The 24,183-nt window shown below is 32.5% G+C and overlaps 1 protein-coding gene across 1 annotated transcript in view; it reads left to right on the forward strand.

Moving 5' to 3' along the window:
- Positions 1 to 24,183, forward strand: part of LRP1B (LDL receptor related protein 1B) — a 1,457,034-nt gene that overhangs the window by 1,219,484 nt on the left and 213,367 nt on the right. The window contains exons 60-62 of the mRNA XM_069540814.1: positions 5,532 to 5,731; positions 21,074 to 21,262; positions 22,090 to 22,238. Coding sequence (XP_069396915.1) covers positions 5,532 to 5,731; positions 21,074 to 21,262; positions 22,090 to 22,238 — 538 coding nt within the window. The remainder of the gene's footprint in view (positions 1 to 5,531; positions 5,732 to 21,073; positions 21,263 to 22,089; positions 22,239 to 24,183) is intronic.

Genomic DNA, 24,183 nt, shown 5'->3' on the forward strand with positions numbered 1-24,183 from the left:
TCCTTTCTTATAATGGTAGTATGCCAGTTGTCACAGTACCAATTTAGATATGCTGGTTAGTAAGAATGGTAAAGAAGATACAAGTAGACAGATCATTTTCCTGGCTATTACATTTAAGTTCAGCTGAAATCCAATGATCCCAATCATTCTGTTATTGATTGGGAATCAATGTACTAAATCAATGTAAATAAATTAAAATTTATTTAATCATAAGTTTTAGGTCATTAATATCATTTACATTTAAGGTTTATAAAAGTTGTCATTTATACAGAAGAGACATAGATATAGATGCATTTTAAAGTAGAATAGAAAATATAATGTTAAAACTGTGCTGAGCATAATTTTATCTTTAAGATGTCACTTCAGCATAACAAGAAACCATTATGATAGACATTAAAGTAAATGTATGATATGACTGTTTAACAGAAAATAAATTCATCTGCTCATTCATTTATTCAACTCATATTTCTCTAGCATCTAGTGTATATCTGGCACTGTTCTAGGTATAATATAAAAATAAAAGTCACAACCCTTGTCTCCAAGTATTTCACAGTCCAGTGAGTAGGTAGATAAGCAAAAATTATCATATAATACAATAACTCATGAAGTGGAGAAAACAGAAAATGTTTCTATCTCAAATGGGGTCAGTGAAATCTTCCAGGACAAGACTGGTGAAGTAAGAATTAGCCGGGTTATGTGGTACATTTCAGAGCATAAGTCATTTCAGGCAAAAAGAAGAAGCTTTATGGGAAAACAAAGACACATAGGAAAGCAAGGCATATCCAAGGAACTGAAAATAAGTCATACTAAGGGAGTAAATTAAGTATATAAAATTGCAGAACTTTGATACCAGTTCACTTTATAGAGTAAAAAAGAGCTAGGGATAAATCAGAATGTAATACAACACAACAACAACAAAACAAACCTTATGAGGCTTATGGCTTGGGCAAACAGGTAAATAGAAAAATGATTTCCTCAGAATATGAGGAACAGAGGAAAAGGGGCAGATATAAGAAAGGGGAAGGACCTACTGGGATTGGGGGTCCCATATAATAATAATAATGATAATGATGATCAATATCACTTCTATAGCATTTTATGAATTAGAAAACTATCTCTGTGCTTTATCACTTTAGATGCTTATACTGTTTACTCAGAGTCTCTAAAACAGATATGAGTATTTTTATTATTATACTTTTAGTACAAGTATGAACATTCAGCCTCAGAGTGGCTAAGTGACTTTCTCAGGATCATTTAGGTACTGTAATACAATATTAAACTGGGGATTTAATCCAGTTTCCAAATTTTGGTCAGCTCTTTTCCCTATTACATGTATCACATTAGAGTTTCCAGTAACAAAGTTATCTTGGGTTGTGAGCAGGTTTTCCAAGAGCCATCCAAACAGGGCATAAGAAAAAAAATACTTTTTTTTCCATTTTAACAATTTGCCTTTTTATAAAATTTTAAGTTACTACAGATAATATGAGTTTTTTTGGAAATAAAACTGCCTAATCATTATAAGCATGCATTTTTTTTCAACATCTTTATTGGAGTATAATTGCTTTACAGTGTTGTGTTAGTTTCTGCTGTATAACAAAGTGAATCAGCTATATGCATGCCTTATTTTTAAAACATATTTTTATTTATTTTCCTTTTCTAATACTCTATTAGCAATATCACAAGAAAATAATACTGGGTTCTATTTTGACTTTGAAATACGTTTAATGAGAGTATGTCGAAGGACACTTTATATTCTCAGAATCTCTATCCACTATTGTTAATATGGATATTGGAAGTGCAAATACATTTGGAAAAGACACATTTTGTGCTTCTATATCTTGGCTGATGCTATTCTTACTTTCTACAATGCCCCTGTGCTTTTTCTCCAGTTAGAATAACTTCTTATTTTTTCAACAACAGCAAAAAATATCACTTCCTCTGTGAAAGTTCCCCAATTGCATCTCAGTAGCCACCACATATTGAACATGTAACATTACGTGACTGTTATTGGTGTACATGTTTCTCTCTCCATCTAGAAAGCGAATTCCTTTAACAGAAAAGCCATGGCTTAATTACTGCTTGTGCCTAACACAGAAACTGTTAAATTTACTGTTGAAGGTAATAATAAATAGGCTACTGGATATACACAAACCATAGGATTGTAGTTTGCAGGGGCATTGCACCTGCATCTATGCAGAAACCAATTTATTGGTATGTAAACAACCTGCATGTTTCAAAGAGAAGAGTCATAACAAAGGGAACCTTTGTTGTGAGGGAATGAAAATCGTATAAGGAAAGAAAACTCTGTTTTTTATTGCTGTGGGGAAAAACAGAAATATTTCATTAAGCTAACCAGTCACATTAAAAATCCCCACCTTTTTCCTACCAATTTTTAAGCCTATAATCCCATATTTAGGCAAAAACACACAGGGAATGAACATTAAAAATTAATTTTATAGTTCAAAATCAGAAATAATTCCAACTGGAAGAAATTTCTCTAAATATGTTCCCTGAATTCAGGAAAAAAAAAAGTGAAAACTGATAGCAGACTTCTATTTTAATTTGTTTTAAAGAAATAAAATGTATCAGATTCAACTATAAAAGACATCCTCAGGAATCACAAAAGCCTGTTGTTATGGTTACAAGAAGACATTCTTTTATATGTTTACTCTTGGTTATAACTTACAGAATAGCTATTATTTGGAGCTGAGATTTTTCGTATGTGATCTTAGGTAAATTTTACATATTATATGGGTGAAATTCAAGGCTCTCCTTTTGACATTTTCACTGAACTTTTCATTTTTCAGCTTTAATTATTTACAACAAATTTTTTACTTGGATAACATTTGGCAGGTTGCATTTTAGATGTTAAAATGACCAGAATGTCTAGTATGGGCTTTTTGAGAAACTTAAATGTATAGTAATGAGGCTTAATTATGGAAAAGGAAATGAAATTTAGTCATCACAAGTTAGCTACCCATAAGGAGAGATGCACAGTAATTTCTGTGCTTATGAAGGCTCATTTATACTGAGTACAGTTAAACTATGCTTTCCTTCAATACAGTAAAACATTTTTATAATATTCTTCTAATTGATGGGTACTTAAATAGGCAAATCAGGTAATAACACACATGATAAAATCCAGGCAAATCATGTAATAACATACATACCATCCAGATGCAGTAATTTATTAGACAGTTATCACTAAACCAATATGAATGCATATATTGTGTAGCTAGTGCAAGTAAAATAATAATAGTTAATATTTGCTGAATACTTAACTACATGTTCATAAATGTTCCAAGTTTGTTCCCTGTGTTCTCTCTTTTAATCCTTACAGGACTCTGTGAGTAGAAACTATTATTATCACTTTTGAACGTATGAGTAAATCCAGGCTCAGGGGAGGCTAACTAAAGTGCCAAGTTCACATGGGTGGACCTGGAATATGAACCCAAGTAACCTGTTTTTAGGCCTTTTTTGCTTTTAAGACTCTGCATAGTGTTGCTTAGAAAAAAAAAAAAAAAAAGCTAGACAACATTATTAATGGAATATGAGTTTTATCTTAAATATAAAAAAATACATTTAAAAAAAGCTAGTCTATAAATCTAGAGACCTGAGCCCTTGTTCCAGCTTTATCACTATCATAACAGACTAGGACAAAGCTCATAATATTTTATGGTCTCAGTTTGTCAGTGAAATGAAGGCCTGAAACTACATGATCTTCAAGACCTGTTGCAGCATTAAAATCTTTAAGTTATACTTTATTCTAAATTCTGAAAGAGATAAAAGATCATTGTTATCAAGAAATTTATAAGGTAGTTAATGAAGATAAGATTTTTCATGCTTTTTTCCATCTGGGTAAAATTGTCATTCCTTCTTTTGTGCCTCCATGGTAAAGTAGTTTTATCATAACATGCTTTAATTTTTTCATTTGTTTTACATTCACCTCTACTGTATTCACTGAGAGATCTTTGATGGCAAAAATCATATCTGTTTACCTCTGTGTTCCCAGTACTAAGCAATGTCTGACACATATTATATAGCCTCAGTGAATCATTGTTTCAAGATATGTTTCTCAATCCACTTAAGCACGGCTTTGGGGTTTATCAGAGATGTTTCACCAACTGATTTATTGAGTTAGGTTCTCTGATTCTGAAGCCTGAGAACCTACATCATTACTGCTTTGTGGGTTCCTATGTGCATGATATATGTGTTGTTCAGTTATACATGTGATAAAGAAATTCTGTAGACCGGAAGGTGCTAAAGCACAGTTTCCTAAAGTGTGTTTCCTAGGAACTGCTCTAGGAAAATAAATGTGGTTACCCAAAACTATGTGATAAACAAAGGATATTTTAGCTCCCTCTTAGAGAGTCATTATATCATATAGCATATTAAAAGCTCTGAAGAATCCTATAATTAACAAGATGATGCTTACTTTGCTTAACAAACCATTTCTCAAATATATATAATCTTGTAACCTACCTTGAAAAACATGAACTGACACAAATCAGAGAAGAGTTTGTGGAGAACAGAGGGGACACTGAATAACGTCTGAATCATAATATCTGTATTGAAGAGGCAGGAGCAAGGCAAATGATATGATAAAAGCAAAAAAGTGAAAATGTAGGACTATAAATACTCCAACTAGACCTCAGTTCATACATTTCAATAGTGGGAAGTAAATTGGAAAAGTCTGTTTCTAGTAATGAAGAATTTGAGTGTCAGGGTGAGGATTTCAGACCTCAAACTCTCAGTGAACTTATTGGGAGTGATGTAACAGATGTTGGACTCCATGAAATATGCTCTTCCTCTTCTTTGTGGTATCTTGGTTCAAGATGATGATAAGATTAGCCAAATAAAATGTTCAGAATACAAACAAAAGATATTTGCTATTACATGGAGCTCAGACCATTTGAAATTCATAATTTACTTAATGACCTCAAAAACATTACTATTGACCTCTAAGAATCTGCAGTACTTGTTAATAGTACTGCAGATTTAATGGAGGAAATTATTTTTCACTTTTGGAATTTACTTAATTTTATATGATTTTAATTAACTTAAATTTAAAGAGTCACAATTGGCTGGTGGCTACCACACTGAACAATGAACATTCAAGAAAATATAATGTACTTCTCCGTAATTCATTTTTAATTTTTCATAGGTAAAACACAAAAGAAAAAAAAATATTTAGATAGTTTTATTCCTCTAACATTATAGATGCATTTTGAAGGTTTACCTCTTTAGTTTTGGGCATCTATTATTTGTTAACACTTGCAGAAATGTTATATACATATGAGTTGTATACTAAAGGAAACATATGTTTAAAATTATATGGATATTTCAAAGTGTACTACATGTTTTAAAAAAAAGCATAAGAAAAGTTTGCATTGAAGTATGCTTCTTACAAGCTGCAATTAGAGAGATACAAGAATTAATTTGGGAATAGCTAAGCAAATAAGAGAAATACTGTAAGATGTTTTACTCCCTGAGTGTCTATAAACAACGTGGCTATTGATTTTCTTTTCTAGGTATTTATATTGGATTGACTGCTGTGAGTATCCTCACATTGGACGTGTTGGAATGGATGGAACCAATCAGAGTGTTGTCGTAGAAACCAAGATTTCTAGACCTATGGCACTAACAATAGATTATGTCAACCATAGACTCTACTGGGCTGATGAAAATCATATTGAATTTAGCAACATGGATGGATCTCACAGACATAAAGGTTGGTCCCATAGCACAAATGATTCAGTATTTCACCAGTGCATAAAATAGTCATTTAGGAAAAAAAAAATATATATATATATATATATTTATTTATTTATTTTATATACTTTCATCAAATACATTTCTTAATTTAAGATTACATTATTATATTCCTTTGTGACAATATTGGTAAATAAGAATTAGATATATTTATTCAGACCTTCTATAGTCATACATAAAATCACTTTGACATTGTCAATGTTTTCTCTAATTGTACTTTTCTAAATAGTTTTTATAGTAAATGAATGATATTTTTATAAGTTAATATATACATATATCCTAATTGAACTGAAACAGAATACTTGCTTATAAAAATAAGGTTATTATTGCAATCTGATAGGTTTCTTTTTTTAAATACTAAGTGAAAGTATAATTCTTTAAAGACAGTGAAGTAATATTTAAAAGTTATCAGTTAGACTACATACATGATTAAATTTATTGTTATGTAATCAACAGCATCAACAAAAAGTAACATGAAAAACAGCTTTCAAATTAGAGTAACGTTTAGGAAATTATTTGAATATAAATTCTATAGGTACTTTATTTTTCTATTTTTTATAACTCTGAGTAGATTATAAGACTCTAAATATAAAACAAATGAAGGAAGCAATTTGATATGGCGGAGGTAATGCTAGAATTAGGGATGGGCAAAAAGTCTTAGAGGAAAAAATAGCTGAGGATGAGGGAATTAACAAGAGCAAAGGAGAAGGACATAATAAAAAAGAATGGGATCCAGGTGAAGATGACATGAATATAACAGAAACCACAAACAATTCATGAACACTCAAAATATTTTAGATGCAGGTAGCTTTTTAAAGATTAGGTTTTTCCCAGAATGAAGAAGAGGAACAAATTTTTATTAATCTGTAGTGACTTAATGTCACCTTTGTTATTAGGTGTTTTCATCTTCAAATACCTTGTAAAGTACTGAGAGACTGTAAAGTTTCACTGAGAGATCCCAAGTAAAGCCATACATTTGTATGGCTTAGCTTAAGAGATTGCTTTCTTCTCTGGCAGTAAGCTTAGATCAAAACCCCTGGAAGAAGGAAAGAGGTGAAATGACAAGGAAGAGAGAATTATTGATAATTTAATCCTGTCAGGTGAAGCCCTTTAAATGTATGCCAGTGTAGAGAAGAATGAAGCCACTGAATTTTAAAAAATTAAAAACTAACAGTGGGAAGGGGCAAGTGGAATTAGGGGATTAAGAGTTACAAACTCCTATGTGTAAAATAAAACAGCTACAAGGATATATTTTTACAGCACAGGGAATATAGTCAAAATTTTATAACAATTTTAAATGGAGTATAATCTATTAAACTATTGAATCACTGTGTTGTACACCTGAAACTAACATAATATTGTAAATCAAGTATACCTTAATAAAAATAAATTTAAAAAAATAAATAATAAAGGAGGTATACATCACTGAAGTCACATCACTCCTTAACTCTGCCCAAGTTTCTCTCAGTTGTTGTTTAAATAAATATGTCTAACTAAAAATGCCAACAGAAAGCTTTTAGAGGTGCTTTTTTAAGGGTGGGAACATTGAAGTATGACAAGTGTCGGATGAGTCGCTTATTTAGGTGTTGGCATTCCAATTATAAAGAAACTCATCAGGATGCAATTGGAATGAAGAGTTTTTTAAAGATCACTTTAGGGTTTTAATTACAGCAAAAGCAATGTTGTCAAATCAAAATTACACTTAGCATTCAGCAGTTATATCTCCTTTGAAGAATCAATAATGAAATGTTCTGCAACTTTTGTAGATGATATAATTGAGTTTTATTGTAGCAATCAGTATTTTCACCACATAACCATTTTTAGCATGTATTTTTAGCGTGCTAAGTTGTTGCGAATGTATTACTTTGTGCTAAAATTTCACTGTACAATAAAATTTAAACAATTTTTGGTTAGATAGGTAAATATTTAAAATATATTCTAGCATCAAATATTTGCCTATTTTTGTTTGAGCCTTTTGTTTGAATAACAAAAACTAGTTAAAAATGTCCATTAGAAACTATTGATTCCATCCCTCCCCATTATTTTAAAATTATGTCAGATATGTGGATGACTAATGCTTTGAAAACTTAATACAAAATTGAATGCATGTAAATTAAGTGTCTTTCAATCACAGTACTGGTGATGACTTTGGGTAGATGGACATAGATAGCAAGGAGAAGTGAAACTAAATTTACTGAAGAGTAAAATATTTGGCTGAAAGATATTCAGGCATGATGTTATTAACATTTAAAAATCTGATTTTTGAAAATACTTTGAGGCTCAAGGAGGGAGAAAAGGAAAGTAAAAGAGTTCCTGCCTTCAGAAATATTTTCTCCTGAAGGCTTTTTCAGAAAGACTAATGAAAAATTCACTAAGTGTCTTATTAGGCATCTGTCAATATCTGAATGCAAGCCAGTAATTACCTGGTAGTTACTAATGAGCTACTAACTGTACACAGCCTGACTTACGCCAATTTCACAACCAATGAAAAAAGAGTCATTCATTTGCAATGTCTGTAAAGAGGAATAGGATTTTTTTACTCCTTGCATTGTCCCCATAAAGACATAAAAAAAGCTGTGGTTTTCTAGTTGCATATTTGGAGGTGGAAAATGAGACTATTATAACATTAGTAACTTTTGTATTAGTTTGGCCACTGACCTCTCTTCTCTCTTAACCAGACTAGTATTATTGTTCTCATTTATTCTTTTTATTAAAACTAGAGCCAGAGCTCATCAAAAGAATGGGATATGCCAGTCATGACAAAGTAATCTGAGAGTATAAAGGGTGTATGAAAATTTCAGAATTACGTTTTTCTTTTAATAAGTCAAAGTTTAATAATGGAGAAAAAACTAAACCATGAGTATCACTTTACAGTTTAGAAGGTTTTTTCCCCCAAACATGTTGTGGTTTAAACCATACAGCATTTCCATAAATGAAGCATTATTTTATTACTTGCCCAGCCTAAGAATTTAAAAGATCTGAGTTCTGTGCCTAAGCGATAGATCAGATTACCTCTGAGGACCATGTAACTGGAAAATTGCTTGAGAACTTACATCCGTCTTTCTCTGCTACCTCTTCTACCCCAACCCACCTTCTTAACAAGTCCAAGCACTACATCGTAAAATTTAAAAAAAAGAGAATTAGTCAATTTGCTATCTTGGGAACATTTAGGTGTAATCTTAGTTACATGAATCTTTCCCTAATGCCTGTGTATATTATTCTACTGGTTTTTACTCCAATAATTATATAATAATATGATATAATAATACTGTAGAATAGTATGCATACTACTGGATAACTGAGAGAGACAGTTAAATCACAGTTTCATTGTTCATTTTTTAAATTTCTCTGATTTCTTTTTTTTTAGATCTTCCCATTCATTCCTTCATTCATTCAACAAACATTTACTGTTGTCTCTTTCTGTGCCATGCATTATGTGAGGCCCTGGAGTTACAAAGCTGAATAAGTCCCTGCCTTCAAAACACCTATAGTTTAGTGGGGGGAAGAGACTGATATGAAGGTAAAAACATAAATTAGATTGGTGTTAGCAGTATATGTACAGTATTGCCAAAATGCAGGCTGGATTAGGGAAGTGTTTGGTGAAGTGATGGGATCTTTGAAAAATCTGAAAGATGTAGGACAAGCTCTCCATATGGGGAAATGAAGGAAGGATTCATCACACAGAGGGAACAGCATGTGCAAAAATGTAATAGAGTCTTGAAACAGTATGGGGTTTACACAATTTGTAAACTGGAAGTTGTGTAAGAGGAAGATAATGACACTAGATGAACAAGGGCAAATTGGGGCCAGATTGTGACAGGCCTTGTATGTTAAGTAATTTGGAATTTATCATATAGGTCATAGGGAGACATTGATGGCATTTAGTTGATAGAGTGCTGTTATTAGATTTGACAACAGCATGGAAAATGAAAGACCCTGGAAGGGCAACCAATTTAGAGGCTGTTAAAATATTTTAGGAGAAAACACTTGAAGTGATTATAGCTGTGGGAATGGGGATAAAATGTTACATTCAATAGTTATTTAGCAGAATAAAGAGGAAAGATCTGTAAACTTAAAACAGCAGAAATATTGGTGGTTGAGCTGCAAATATTAAGTGAATGATTTATATTATTATCTACTTAGCCAGGGGGAAATAACTCACAGTTTGGATAACTTATGAATTTCAAATATATTTGTACATTTTTTAAAGAAATAAAAAGTACTAGACTAAGCATAACTTAGAGATTCTTCTTGAAAAGCTCTGTCTTGATGAGAGGTACATTTATTTAACAAAAGGGTCAACATCAAAGAAATTCTAAGGATATGGTTAAACATTCTTTATCATATATTTACCTAAAAAGCCTTTCTGAATACCTGATAATTTACCTAGAAGAAAGATTGCAAATGAGTGAATCTCTCTCCTCCTACTATTCCTTGAGATATAAAATAGGTCCAGTGAGAAACTTGGCATTTCAAAATGTTCTCCAGATTGAAATGCTCAGTTTTTAAGTTTAAATCTGTCTTTATACAGAAACAGAATGATTCTAAATATATTCTAAACACAATGATTCTAAATAATATTCTTCTTCTTGTAGGCCTATATTTTTGGGACTGATTTCTTACCACCCCCAAACCACAGTCCTCCTCAGAGAATTTTAGGCTTTGATGTTGGATAAGAAGTTCTAAAACTTTGTTGGAGCACAAATATTTGAGTAAAAGGATCTTCTCAGACTGGAGAAAGAAAACCCTTAGCATCTTAAAAGAAGCTTGGGGAACCTAAGGATGAGGGTGGGTTGGGGTGGGATCCACTGTTAGAAAGCTTTTTCACCCTGAAATGTATGTGTAGCTTCACTGGGTCTCAGTTGCCTCATCCATAGAAATAAGGGTATTGGAAAAAATGTCATCAAAGGGGAATTCCAGAACTAAAATTCTAAGTCTCCCAGTTAGGTGGATCACTTTAGAATTTTTGCCAAATCCCAAAGTTTTAATTTCAGGTTAGTCTCCAATTTATTTACAAATAAATCTGTAATAACCAGATTTATTTCCTTAGTTAAAATCTCAAATCACCTATCCAGTCCTCAGTTCTCCCTGATTATTACTGCAAACGTTATTAATATCTTTTAAAGTTGAGTACTTGTGAACTTACCAAATCAATGAGAGAAGAAAACATATGTTCTTGAGCATGATGTTGTATTAGATGTTTTGCATGTATGATTTATTATTATTATTGGCTTTCAGTGGAAATTTTCTTAGCTTAATACTGTGGTTCCAAGAACTGGAACCATCCCCTTATAAACTCATACTTTTATTAGAAGCCTACTGTGTTCAAGAAACTGCTTGATGCAATACATGCTTTTTTAGCCATTCCATCAGTGAACACTATGAGATGTGTCATTAAAGCCATTTTGCAACAAGGAAATAAGTTTAAAGAGATTAAATAATTTGTCCAAAGTCAAATAGCTCATAGTTAGAATTTGAACCCAGATCTAACTGGTTCCAAAGCCTCTTCCATTCTCCACAAGGCCCCCTTGTTTTTGAAAAGATGACTAACTGAAGATTTTTCTGTCTGCTTGTTATAGTTTCTAATAGCAACAGTTATAGCATAAACACACACCTATATATATAAAGGTATATCCATACTTGAACTTTTTCAGATTAATGTAAATAGTAGACATAGATAAATTGCAAAATATATGAGAAATAAATAAACAAAAAACGTAAGCCATTGGAATATAATTACTGTAAATAAAAGAGTATAGCTCATTAAATCCAGTTTTTGTGTGTGTTTGTTTATTTGAAGGTGTGAAGAGAACAATCATGTTGCTTAAAAATGTACACCTTGCTTTAGTGGGACATTTTGATATTTCTGTTGGCTCTTTCCAAACTAACTTTATCTCCTGCCTATGGGAAAACTTCTACTCTTATTTGAAAATTTATGTCACGGAATTCCTGAAATTTGAACACAGCAAAGATCCTTTGTTATTAATTTTATGCATCATGAAAGTATAGCCTTCTCTAATGAAATGTTTATAAAATAGGTTACATTTTATAGACATTTCTGAGAAAAATTTCAGCCCTAACTCTGCATATCTTGCTTAACTTAGAGATTTTGTTTTCCATTTAATGAAAAGAAAATTAAATACCAGAAAATTATATTTAGATCACAATTTCATTTTGACTGCTTGTATCAAAGCACATAAATTCAGATTGATTTTTCCTCATTTTTTTGTGAGTTGCCATTGAACTTGAGATAGAGAGGTAGTTTTTTGACAAAAAGACTGAAAATACTGTGTAAACTGTAATAACAAAAGGGTGAGCTAAGAAAAACTTTGCTTGACCTTGAGTTTTAAAATTTATTTCTTCTAGTACTTTTTTTTTTCAGAATATTCTTCGAGTCACTGAATGATTTAACCTTGTGTTAAATCAGTCGGCTATCTACATATTTTATCCAGCACACTGGAAAAATATACACTCACAACTGCTAATTTCTCAGAAAAGTAATCATTGGGTATGATTCTAAACTATAGCTTATCACTGAACTTTTATTTTGTGGAAAAATTCTTTAAAGTTTCATGCTATTATGTTGACTTTGACTCTTCATTTGTTTCTATACTCCTAGACCTGAAGATACTCATATTGAAGTGTCAGTATTGTATTGACAGTCCAACACTTTAGTTTGTTTATTGCTCTGGGAATCTAGTTTGTGTTGTGAGGAGGCAGTTCTGTGCTTGGATTTAAAATCCAAATCATAACCCATGCAGTGATCATCTAATCAATGTTGGGAAAAGAATCCAGATCTCAGTGTGCTACTGGTGAAATAGCAAAGATATATTTAGCGGGTTTTGTTCTAAGGGGGAAAAACACACTGAAAAAGACAAAGGGAGTACTTTGTGCTCCTGTATCCTGAAAGTCAGTAGCTGTTGCATTTAGGTCTTTAGAAAATGTAAATATCCACCAAAGCCCACTGAAAAAAGAGAGAGAATCTAATAAACACCACCGTCCAATTTTACAATATTCTAGAGTGTTTCTTTCTTGATAAGATATTGCATTTTAGTACTTTTGAAAAAAAATTTCCTATCATTCACAGTCCGTTACAGTTGACTTCACAGGCTATTTTATGCCAATGGTGTTGATGTGCTGCTGTTTACAATACAATAAAAGTTAATGGAAGGGAGCAAAATAAAATTCAGTTACTATAGAAATGTTCCTGAACCAGTCAAATAAATTGAAATTAACTGCCATTTATGAAAAGTTTTAGAATTTCAGTGTCAATCATATCTTTTATTTTTGTCCCTTGAATAGAACATGTTACGTTAAATTGTGTATATGTCTAAACAGGTTATTATTTTGCAAATGTCACATGCATTCCATATACTTTTTAAAATATAAATTTAAAGAATTACCCTATATGAGTTTTCAGCCACTTTCAACAGTGTTATCCGTCCCAAATATGACATGGTGCAGCATTGGGAATTAGTAGCTTTAGTTTTTGGTTAGGTTACTCTCTAATTTAGGCAAGTTGCTTTGCCACACTATAGTTCAAAATTCTTACCCACAAAATAGGACTTCTAATCAATCAGTGATTTTTTAACATTTCTTAAAGGAATTGACTGAGGTTGGAACTGGGGGAGAGGAGGACTGTTCATTCAGTTCACTCACTTATCCCTAGTTATTCCTAGGAGTACTAGAACACGTTTGAAAATGCTTGTAATATGTTACACTCTTTTCTGTTTTTATTCTAGAAGCATATTTATAATTATAGGAATGTGGGACAACCAGATACTAAATTCATGTAAATGGCTCTACTTGATATCTGTTCCAAAGGCAAAGGGCTTTTCAAAGTCTTCAGCTTTCATTAGGACGCTCTAACAAACACATTCCTAATGCATATGTATGTAGAATGTCATAACTTATATTTAGTACTGATGGTCAGCTCTGAAAGTACATTTCCAAGTATCTATGAAGGTTTGTATCACCAGTAGAAAAGTCCAGAGAGTTTCAAAGCAACTGGAATATATCTTTACCAAGTGCATGAAACAGTGTTGTTTTGTTTACTTCAGAGATTGAAGAGCAGTGTCATCATCAAGAGACGATATTTATAGGCACAGTTTAGTTTTCAAAGTAAATGAACTATAATTTACATTGTAAACTTATAAATACTGCTATTCATTAGCAGAAATACTCTTTTTAGATATTAAATATGAAAGTGGCCATATATGACCTTATATTATGAATAATTTAAAGATATGTGAGGGAAGGGAAGGGATTAAATTATATGAAGTTGAATATTCCTAATCTATGTAGAGAGTGTATATGATTTGAGGTGACAAGGTAGACCAAAAAAGGCAAGGAATACCAGAAAAGGGTAGGCAAAGGATGCCTTCTGTCTTTTAATAATGGCTTTAATTTAAAGAAGAGCTCTAAATAATTTCTATATTTTGCCATCATACATTACATTTATTTCAAAAAGTTTCACATTTAAGTGTCCCAGTGTAAACTACTGCATTAAGGAAGGACATGTAACTTTTGTCTGGACATTTGATCAGTGTCGGTATTCCAAAGGCAGCCTCATATAATAGACACTCAAGTAGCATCAGCTCATATCTGCTATGTACTCTGACATATGCTGAATGGAAGACCTTTATTTTTCCTCCTCTTTAAGGTTTCAGTGATGGATGAACTTTTTGAAAGATCATACTTTTTATTGGAAAAAATAACTTTTGAACATTTTATCATCATGTTTGGTGATACTGACTATTCTTAGTGTTTCTACCATTTGATAATGTTTTTATTGATTTTGAACAATGGATTTTGGATCCATATGCCTGAAATTTTATTTGTAGTACTGTTTCCATTAAGCAGGGTTGTATTAAAGAGTAGGCAGGAAAAAATGTTCACGTAGGCAAATGTTAAATGGAATATTTTGTAGCCTGTTGTAGATGGTTCTGAGGAAATAATTATTTTAAAAAAATCTTCTGCAAACAGTAACACTGAAGGGGATGCCCAATTACGGACAAAGAACAAATGTTCTTGGCACTTAAGTTACATAAAGCATACTCTTTTTGATGGGGCATTTGTAACTAAAGCTGCTGACTCAGCAGTCATTCTCTGGAAATTAGTATACTATGGCCATTTTCCCTTCAACCCACTCTTCTCCATTACTCTCTATAAACTAGAAACCATTATTCACCCACGTACTCACCACTGTCATGAATCTTCCACTTTCTTGACATGTTAGATCACTTTCTTCCATCATCTAATTTTATCATGTTACACTCCTTTTGTAGCCTTTGATTAATCTCACCTCATTTTTTGAATGCTAATTGTTTTTCTTTGTTTTATATCTTCCTTTTTGGTTTTCATGTTCTACTACTTTAATTCCTGGCTTCTCTACATACCGTATTGTAAATTAGACTTCTAGAAAGATATCAGGGAAAATTGTTAGTGTCAAGGTCTCTCAGAATAGAGTATTAGTGAGGATCCTGATCTTCTCTTCTGAAGACAGAAGTTTCAGTCAGGCTAAATAGTTTTCACAGTACTGCCTAGGGAATGGCTGTCATTGGTGGTTTTTGATCAAGGAAGAGAGATGCGAGATAGAAGAAATATTGGAAATATTTACTGGAGGGAGTTCTAGTTATTCTATCTTTGCCTCTTTGCCATGCTCTGTATGCTAGAAGGCGTACTTCTGTGGACTGCATCACCCCAGCTCTTTTACCTTCCAGCCTCAGATTGGATTTAAACCATGGGAAGCATTGGCAGGAGATTAGACAATGGAGGAAGCAAGAGGCCAGAATATTTATTTATCCCCTTTCCCTCCATGACCAACTACAGTGGTTTAGCAGTGGCTGAGTTCCTCCGCCAAATGTCATCTGCTTTTGGTAGGTGGCTCTTTTTCCTTAGCTACAGCTTTCACCAGCTTCTGGTATCAGATCTAGGAAAGAACTTTATCATCGGTTCCTTAGCCACACCTCTGTAAATAATTAAGAGAAAAATAATAAAACCAGTTGCGTACATAAGACTGACTTCTTTCAATTAAATTCTTTTCAATTATCATTTAAAAACGTTCTCTGTTTACTACAGGAAGCTTGGCTGTTACAAAAAAAAAGGTTGGAAGAGTTTAAAAGCAATGAGAAAAATCAGACTAATTTTGCAATTTTTCAGGTGTGAAGGAAGGTGAGACTACTTGAGACAATGACACCAAGAATAAGAAAAATGGGAGAGTCTTAAAATGTATTAAAAATCAAAAGATGATAGAATTTAGTATTTTATTTGATATGCTTATTAACTTTAAAGTTTTAGGAGATTGTTTCCAAACTGTCAGCCGTAGAGTGAGGGTCAGATTGACTTTACTGGATCATTCAGGTGTTCCAAACAATACATAAATTCTTTATAACTAAAAGAAAAAAAATCAATATTCAAGTTACTCTTATCTTGATTCCTTAATTAAAATAACTACTGAATTTGGTGGTTGAACTTTGTTCTTCCTTTGAAAATATAATAATTTTTAAATAACAAAATTAAAAATTGTTCCATATAATATTTTAAAATGACATTTACATCCTTGAAGTAAATCTTCAAGAAAAATCAGAAAAAAATATGGCATTAGTAGTAAAATTTCTATTTAAGTACTAACCCACTGGGCAAAGCTATGTTGAATCTGCCATTATCCCAATGTAATATCTTACCCAAAACACCAACTATAAGATTTTAACTCAACAAGAGATGAGTACTATGTCATTGGTGCATTCTGTTCTTAAGTATTTAAACTAGGTTAGTCCCAAATATACAATTAGATTGGTATTATCCAGGAATATACTTGTTTAGCATGATAAATGATATTCCCAAAAATGAATAATCAAGAGTTTCATAATAGAGTATCTCTAACTGTGAGGCAACAGTTAAGCTGAAAGCATATTCTGGATTTCCACTTTTTCTATTTATCGAAATTACTAGGAACCTTACCAGGGTAGCAACCTACTTGACTAAAAGAGAAAAACTCCGCAAAGTGTATTTCTTGGATTTATTTTTTGCCAAATATCAACTCCTTTCTTCTGATACATATAGTCTATGAAATAAAAGTTAGGAGCCTAGTGCTTGAGTGGAGTGCTGGAAACAGTACAGTAAATACCGCTGTTGTACAGAATAGAGGCCTAACTACAGAAAGCAGCTTTAAAATAGGTTTTAAATATATAATAAGTACCTGTTAAACTGCAGCCCACACAACTGTTCTGTTTTTAGTGTCGTTTTTGTATGTCTGCTGAATACCTGTAAAATGAAAGTTTCCCTACATTTATTTTTTGCATTTTTCTTTCAATCAAACAAAAGCAGTCTTATGTATAACAGGGGGCCATATTATTTTCCTCTTAGAAAAGGATAACCATTATTCTGAGAAAACATTGACTGCTTTTTCCATAAACTCAACCATGTCTTAGTAAGAATTTGTGTTAAATATTTCTCACATATACCATCACATTTCATGTTTATATTTTATATATATTTTGTCTATTTTGTCAGCTCCACTAACTGCCAAATTACATCACAAGATTAATCTTTTTGTTGCTCTGTAATATATGTATGTATATATAATACATGTATGTATATATTATGCATATATATATTACAGATATGTTATATATGCACACATACCTAATACACGCACACATGTATATACACACATATAGATGTACATATATACACATATCTATAAGGTGAAAATAAGTATATAAATAGAGATACAATACAACCAAAAGTAAGCAAGTTTATTTTTCTCATTCTGAATCAGGAACGTTTCCCATACCAAAATATATAATGCTTTGGCTCGGAACATCTCATTTACTCCCAATGTAGGTTGAACTCTTTGTGTTGATGGAAAAACAAACACAGCATCCATTCATTTATACTTATCATTTATCAGTTACCATATAGCAGTTTTTTCACAGAAACTTAAGCAGATAGTCAAATAACTCTCATAAGGAGATTTTAGGTCCTAAAGAGGAAATGAGGCATACTGCCAAGTTATGAGTCAAACCCCAGAAAAGGCAATATGTAAAGATTCTTGTTTGTTTGTTTTACTCTCTTTCATTTTATTTGATTTTTATTGGCATTGGTCGTGGTGTTAGGGAACACGTCACTATCTCTTAGAGAGTAGCTTGTTGGAGCCACTATAGTGTTACAGATGTATGAGACTAGATTTCTTTTGGTTAACATAGTTGGTGTTTTTACTTCATTTCTTTTCTCTAGAAGGAATACTCTGGTGGTTGTGTTTGATGCTTGCTGTTTGGGAAATAAGTATGTTTACCAAATGAATGGGCTTGGAATAGGCTTGTATAAAGATCCTAGTGTTAGTCCTGTTTTTCTTTGTCAGTATCAAATAAGGAATTGAATCAAACAGATTCAATTCCTGGGAAAATGGACTACTTTTCTTCACTTTAACCTGACTTTTCTACATTCTTTGTACATCCAGCTATGTGCCAAAAATAAGAGTTCATTTTTCTGATCTCTATACACTTATATTGATTACCTGATAACAGAGGGTTTCTGGTGGCCAATCACTACAAACTTAGAGATAGCAAACTTGCCCTGTGCTTAAATTGTCTCATGTCTGAAAATCATATACAGTGTAATTGCATTCAAGTAATTAAATAAAATGATATTCACATGGAGCTTATGAAATTAGTCCCATTGTTTTATATACTTGTATTAGTTTGCTAAGGCTACCACAAACTTGGAGGATTAAGCAACCGAAATGTATTTTCTTAGTCCTGGAAGCTGGAAGTCCCAGATCAAGATGTTTGCAGGTTTGGTTTCGCCTGAGGCCTCTCCCTTCGGCTTGTAGATAGCTGTCTTCTTGCTGTGCCTTCACCTGGCCATTTCTCTGTATGTTCACACCCCTGGTGTCCCTCTCTTCTTGTAAGAAAAGTTATATTGGATTAAGGTCCCACTCTGAAGACCTTAATTTAATCTTACTTCTTTAAAGGCCCTATCTTTAAATACAGATATATTGGGGTCTAGGGCTTCAACGTATGAATTTTGAGGGGACACAATTCAGTCCATAACCACACTTTACCTTACTAGCATGGCTTTCTTAAAGACTGATAGGTAAAGTGGCAAAGAACTCAGCAGCCAGCAAATCCGATTTAGATTCAGATACCAGCATCTTCATAGTTTTCTCTGTCCTCTCTGGTCAAATTACTTGTTTTCCAAATCTTAGTTTTCTTATCTGAAAGTGAGGTCAACTGTTTCATGATAGAGTTGTTTTGAGTATTAAATTAAATAGGTGTACAAAGTTGATATGTTACTATGGGGTTTCTCAATCTCAGATCTATCGATATGTGGGCCTGATAATTCTTCCTTCTGGGACCAGAATGGCCTCCCCCACCCATTAGAGCCAAGGGCCTACTTTCTGGCACCCATGGGCTGAATAAATGTCAGCTCTAGTTATTGAATAGTTCAACAGACTGTGCTATTTTTGAGATGCTAATAGGCAAGTTCTTACAATAACTTCACTTTTTGTACAGAAGCTAATTGAATCTCTGGTGGACTGACATTATTTTAAAGTGATGATTAATTTTTGAATTCCTATTTAATGATGTAATTACTTGCTTGACATCTAAGGAAATCTGAGTTGAATGTTTCTGAGACTTTCAATTTTTTCTGAGTATTTTTATTTTATTTTGAAAAGTTTCAAACATACACACATGTTGAAAGATTGCTGTAATGATCACCTATTACCAAGAGTCACCCAATTGTTAACATTTTGCCACATTTGTTTATCTTTCTGGAATGAATTTATATAGTCAAAGGGGGAGAGTGGGCATAGTTTGCATAAATAACTCAGACATGATTCATTCTGGTAAAATGTCATACTTTTCATCTTTCTTTATTCAATTCTACTTATCATTGTGGCAATGGGCTCCATGTCTGGGAATTACACGGATAATTCAGTTTGAATATCTGCATCAAAAGTGTGCACATCTGGATTTTTCTTGATTTTTTTATATCCTTCATATGCATAGTATCTCTTCTGAGATGGATTTCTGGCTAGACACTACATTATTTATAGTAGTCAATGGCTTAAAGTGTCACCCATTTGAAGGAGTCTTAACTCTTTTATTTCTGTATTTTCTGAGTCATAGTGAATTCTCTGATCACATTTTGCCCATCTGAGTAAAAATAACAAATTGGTAGATTTAAAATTTCTACTTCTAGTTAACAATATAAATTTACCCAGCATCTTAAAAATAAGGCTGTAAACCTCCCTAGAAAAAGTGAATTATATTTTAAATTTTGATAGTTTTTCAGTTACTGCTGAATGAGGAATATGCCAAACATAAATTCTGTCATTATGTTCTAATATATAAAAAAGTACATATTACCTGAATTATAGTACCTTTTCTCATTAACGAACATTTTGCAGAATTTTTAAAAGTGGATCTAAAAATTTATATAGAGAAATATATTGGAATGTTTGTGCAAATTAGGGAATTTCAATTTTCTTTATTTATTGCTTTTTTTAAAAAAAGTTGAAGAACCCTCTATCACATTTTAAAATTATTTAACTCCAAACCACCAAACAAATTTATTACATCTTATTTGCCAGATAGGACCCTGGAATCTCTTGAAAGAAAAATTTACATTTGTGAAGCTCAATCTACTGTTTACATTTAAACCCAGTCCTCTAATGAATGTATAATTATAAAACAATTTTAATCTGCAACAAAGCAGTTTTATAATTGTTAAGTCTGCATGATGCATTGTTATTTGTCACATTTATATATTTCTCCATCCCTATCCCAGCTTATTTTGCAAGCAAAAATACTCATAAGATCTCAGTGACTAAAATGGTTAATAGTAGTCATAGTCACTCTATCTCCAGGTAGATAGACATTTCATCCTGGATATATAATTTAATCCATTTAAAAGTGGGAGAAAGCAGTACAATGACCTGTGGATTTAAGGAGGATATAAGTTAGAAACAACTGATGGAGATATACATATATATATAAGTTTTAAATGTTGGATGTTATTTGTTTCTGGTGAAGCAGCCATTACTTGTAAGCAGGATTGAATTCATTTTCTTCCCAGTGGTTGAAACAATCTAAATCTGAGCAAAGCAACCTCCTGCGCCAGATCCTGCATTCTCTTAACCGGTAATAAAGAACCTTGCCGGCCTGACAGGTTGTCACAGCAGTTATTCACACGAAGTTCTGTAGCAGTTGTATCTGTCAGCCCATGTAGTATTGAATATTTTAACTGGCAGTCTTCCAAGACTGAACATTAATCTTACCATCTCCTATTACAGTCCCTAATCAAGATATTCCAGGGGTGATTGCACTAACATTGTTTGAAGACTACATCTACTGGACTGATGGGAAAACCAAGTCACTCAGCCGTGCCCATAAAACCTCGGGAGCAGACAGACTCTCACTGATTAACTCATGGCATGCCATCACAGATATCCAGGTGTATCATTCTTATAGACAACCTGATGGTAATTATTCTTTCCATGATTTCCATAAGTGCATCAACATCTTTTAGTAACATTCCATTTTTGTTTCCTTTAAGGTTAAGTGTAAATTTATTTTTGAGAAAGATTACCAGATTTGACTGCTTAGCATAATTGTATAGAATAAATTCAGTTGATATCAAATACTGCTGTTAAGGGTTATGGTTAGAAGCTCAATAATAGTACAAGAATTATGGATTTGTTGAAATCATATTAACCTGAAATGACATTAATACATGTAGTTGGAGAAGTGAAGACTGCATTCTTGAAATCATTTATTTACAAAATAGTTATAGGATCCTAGTTTCTGAACTGCTAGGTGAAAGGAACTATATTTATGTAACTCTGAGGCTCTAAAAATGAGAACTGTATCAAGTTTGCTTAAGCATACGTCTAGTGGGAATTCTATCAGGCCATATGGAATAAAGTTTTGATTATTTTGCTACCCACTATACTATTACATGTAGACCATCATTTCATTATTTTATTTTACATTTATATTTTTAAACCTGTGTATATACTCATCCAAAATACTTTTAGTCTCTGTTTTTCTGATGGACACTTTTTTCCTACTAAAATACTTTCTATTGTGGAGATACATTCTTAAAATTATTTAATGATAAAATAAATGTCATAGGATGATGAGTAGAGTTTTTAACAAAATAAAATTATATTTATAATCTTGATGAGTTCTTGATTACAACGTTGTATTCAAATACAAGTTATGAAGCTTAAATGTCCTATCTCTCATCCCATATTATATTATTGGCCTTGATTATCCCATTCTGTTGTTGTTTCTTTCTCATCTGTAGTCTCCAAACATCTCTGTATGACAAATAATGGAGGTTGTAGTCATCTGTGCCTTTTAGCCCCTGGAAAGACTCACACCTGTGCATGTCCCACCAACTTCTATCTTGCAGCTGATAACAGGACTTGCTTATCCAACTGCACAGCCAGTCAGGTGAGTGGAGGTCTAGAAATCATTTCATGGCATGTATGAGCAAGTTGTTATAAAGGTTTTGCCTGTGTTTTGTTTATTCACGTAAACCGTTTTTGAAACATCATGTTTTTTGTTTGGCATAGCATTAGATAAACATTCCATACATTATAGAGAGGGTCACAGAGTAAGGGAAAAGCAATTTGATACATATTGTTAAAATGGGAATTTAGGAAGTACACATAGAGGTTAAAAGGAAGACAAAAACAAAAATGGAAACCATTCTTACACCGATCCACACAGAATAATGGTGCAAATCGTAAGCAGGCATAGCAGAATCATCAGGGGAAATTTGACCTATTCCAAGATACCAGGGTGATTGAGGCATAGGGTTAAGACTAAGATATATGCAGTTTAAACAAAGAAAAAAATATTCCTAGATAATCTGCTCTGTATCACCATCTCTACCTCTCTGTCATTCTTCAGAGTAAGTGATATGGAAAATATGTTTGTAAAAAGTAATTTTCTAGATATTTTTATTGAAAATTTATATGATCTAAATAATTTCCTTCTGAAATCTCTTTTTCTTCAAAATGTAGTTATTTTCAGTGAAGCTATTTCAGAAGTTAATTTTTCTACTTAATGGTAGTTGCATGGACTTTATTACTTTCAAAATTTGGACAAAAGTCATATGGCATTATAAAATTTAATTTTTTATATTTGAGTATCTTGTTTAAGATAAAATTGTAAAGGAAATGTGATTTGTTTTTTTAACATGACTAAATTTATTCTTAGAATTCTGTGTTTTGAATTTGCTGGTTTTACAATTCTAGCAGTGACATCATAGGAAGAGACTGAATTTCTCTTAGGGTGTGCTTATTTTCAAAAAGAGAAGCTAATTCTAGCTCAACTTGCCTCTTAAGTTATGACTATGAGGCTCATACAATAAAGAACCATATAAATGAAAAAGATCCAACCTCTTCCAGGAAGCAGTATGTGTAGTGGTTAAGGGCATAGACTCTGAAGCCAGACTCACTTTGACCATACTCTGACTGCTTTAAATAAGCTGAATTACCTTGGCTTTGTTACTTAACTACTTGATGCCTCAGTTTTCTCATCTTTTAAATGGGATTGATAATATTTCCAGGCCACCGTTATGAAGATTACATGGGAAAAGTTCCTGGGTCATAGTAAGTGTTGTTGTTATTACCCTAGCCCTCTAGTGCAAGTAGAATATACTTGAGTATGTGTGCAATTAGTGTGAGCTGCCATCAGGAGGTTCTGATGTCTAGTTGAAAGCACAGGTCACAGTCTCTTTTTTCTTTACAACTGTGTTGTTTTTATTATACTCTCCTAAGTATTTATGTGAACAAAATTCATTATTTTTAGAGAACTAGCAATTTGTCACTATGGGAGGTAAAATAAGCAAACTAGAGGTAAAATTTAAGGGAGAAGTCACATCTTTAAAATTTTTTTAATTATAATTTCTGTTAATTTTGTTTAGTTTAGACAGATTTTCAATTTAACCTCTGGGTTATTCTGAAATAACCTCTGTTCTCTTGATTTGGAGCAGACCAGGGTCACTCTGCTGAGGCCCAACACTGAGGCTATAGGTAACTTAGTGGAAATGACACCTGCCTAAGCCCCTTACAGTGTAGTGAGCCTCATTAGCTGACTGGAAATAAAGTAAAGCCAAAGGATGTCTGACACACAGATGAAATCTCAAACAGCAGGACATAGATAGTAAAACATCAGCCTCACTGTAGTCATAAAAGGAATAAGATGTTTCAAATTATTAAATAAGAAAAACCTAGGATTGTATGTATTCAAAGGCAAAAAGTCTGATCAGTCAATTAAATGAAAACTTAAATCAACCTAGAAAAGTATTATTCATATAACTAAATTACCTCTCAATTTGGTACCAGTGATAACATGACTAAAATATTTATAATTTTTCATATACCCCCAA

The sequence above is a fragment of the Delphinus delphis genome, chromosome 7, assembly GCF_949987515.2.
Source record: "Delphinus delphis chromosome 7, mDelDel1.2, whole genome shotgun sequence".
Lineage (NCBI taxonomy): Eukaryota > Metazoa > Chordata > Mammalia > Artiodactyla > Delphinidae > Delphinus > Delphinus delphis.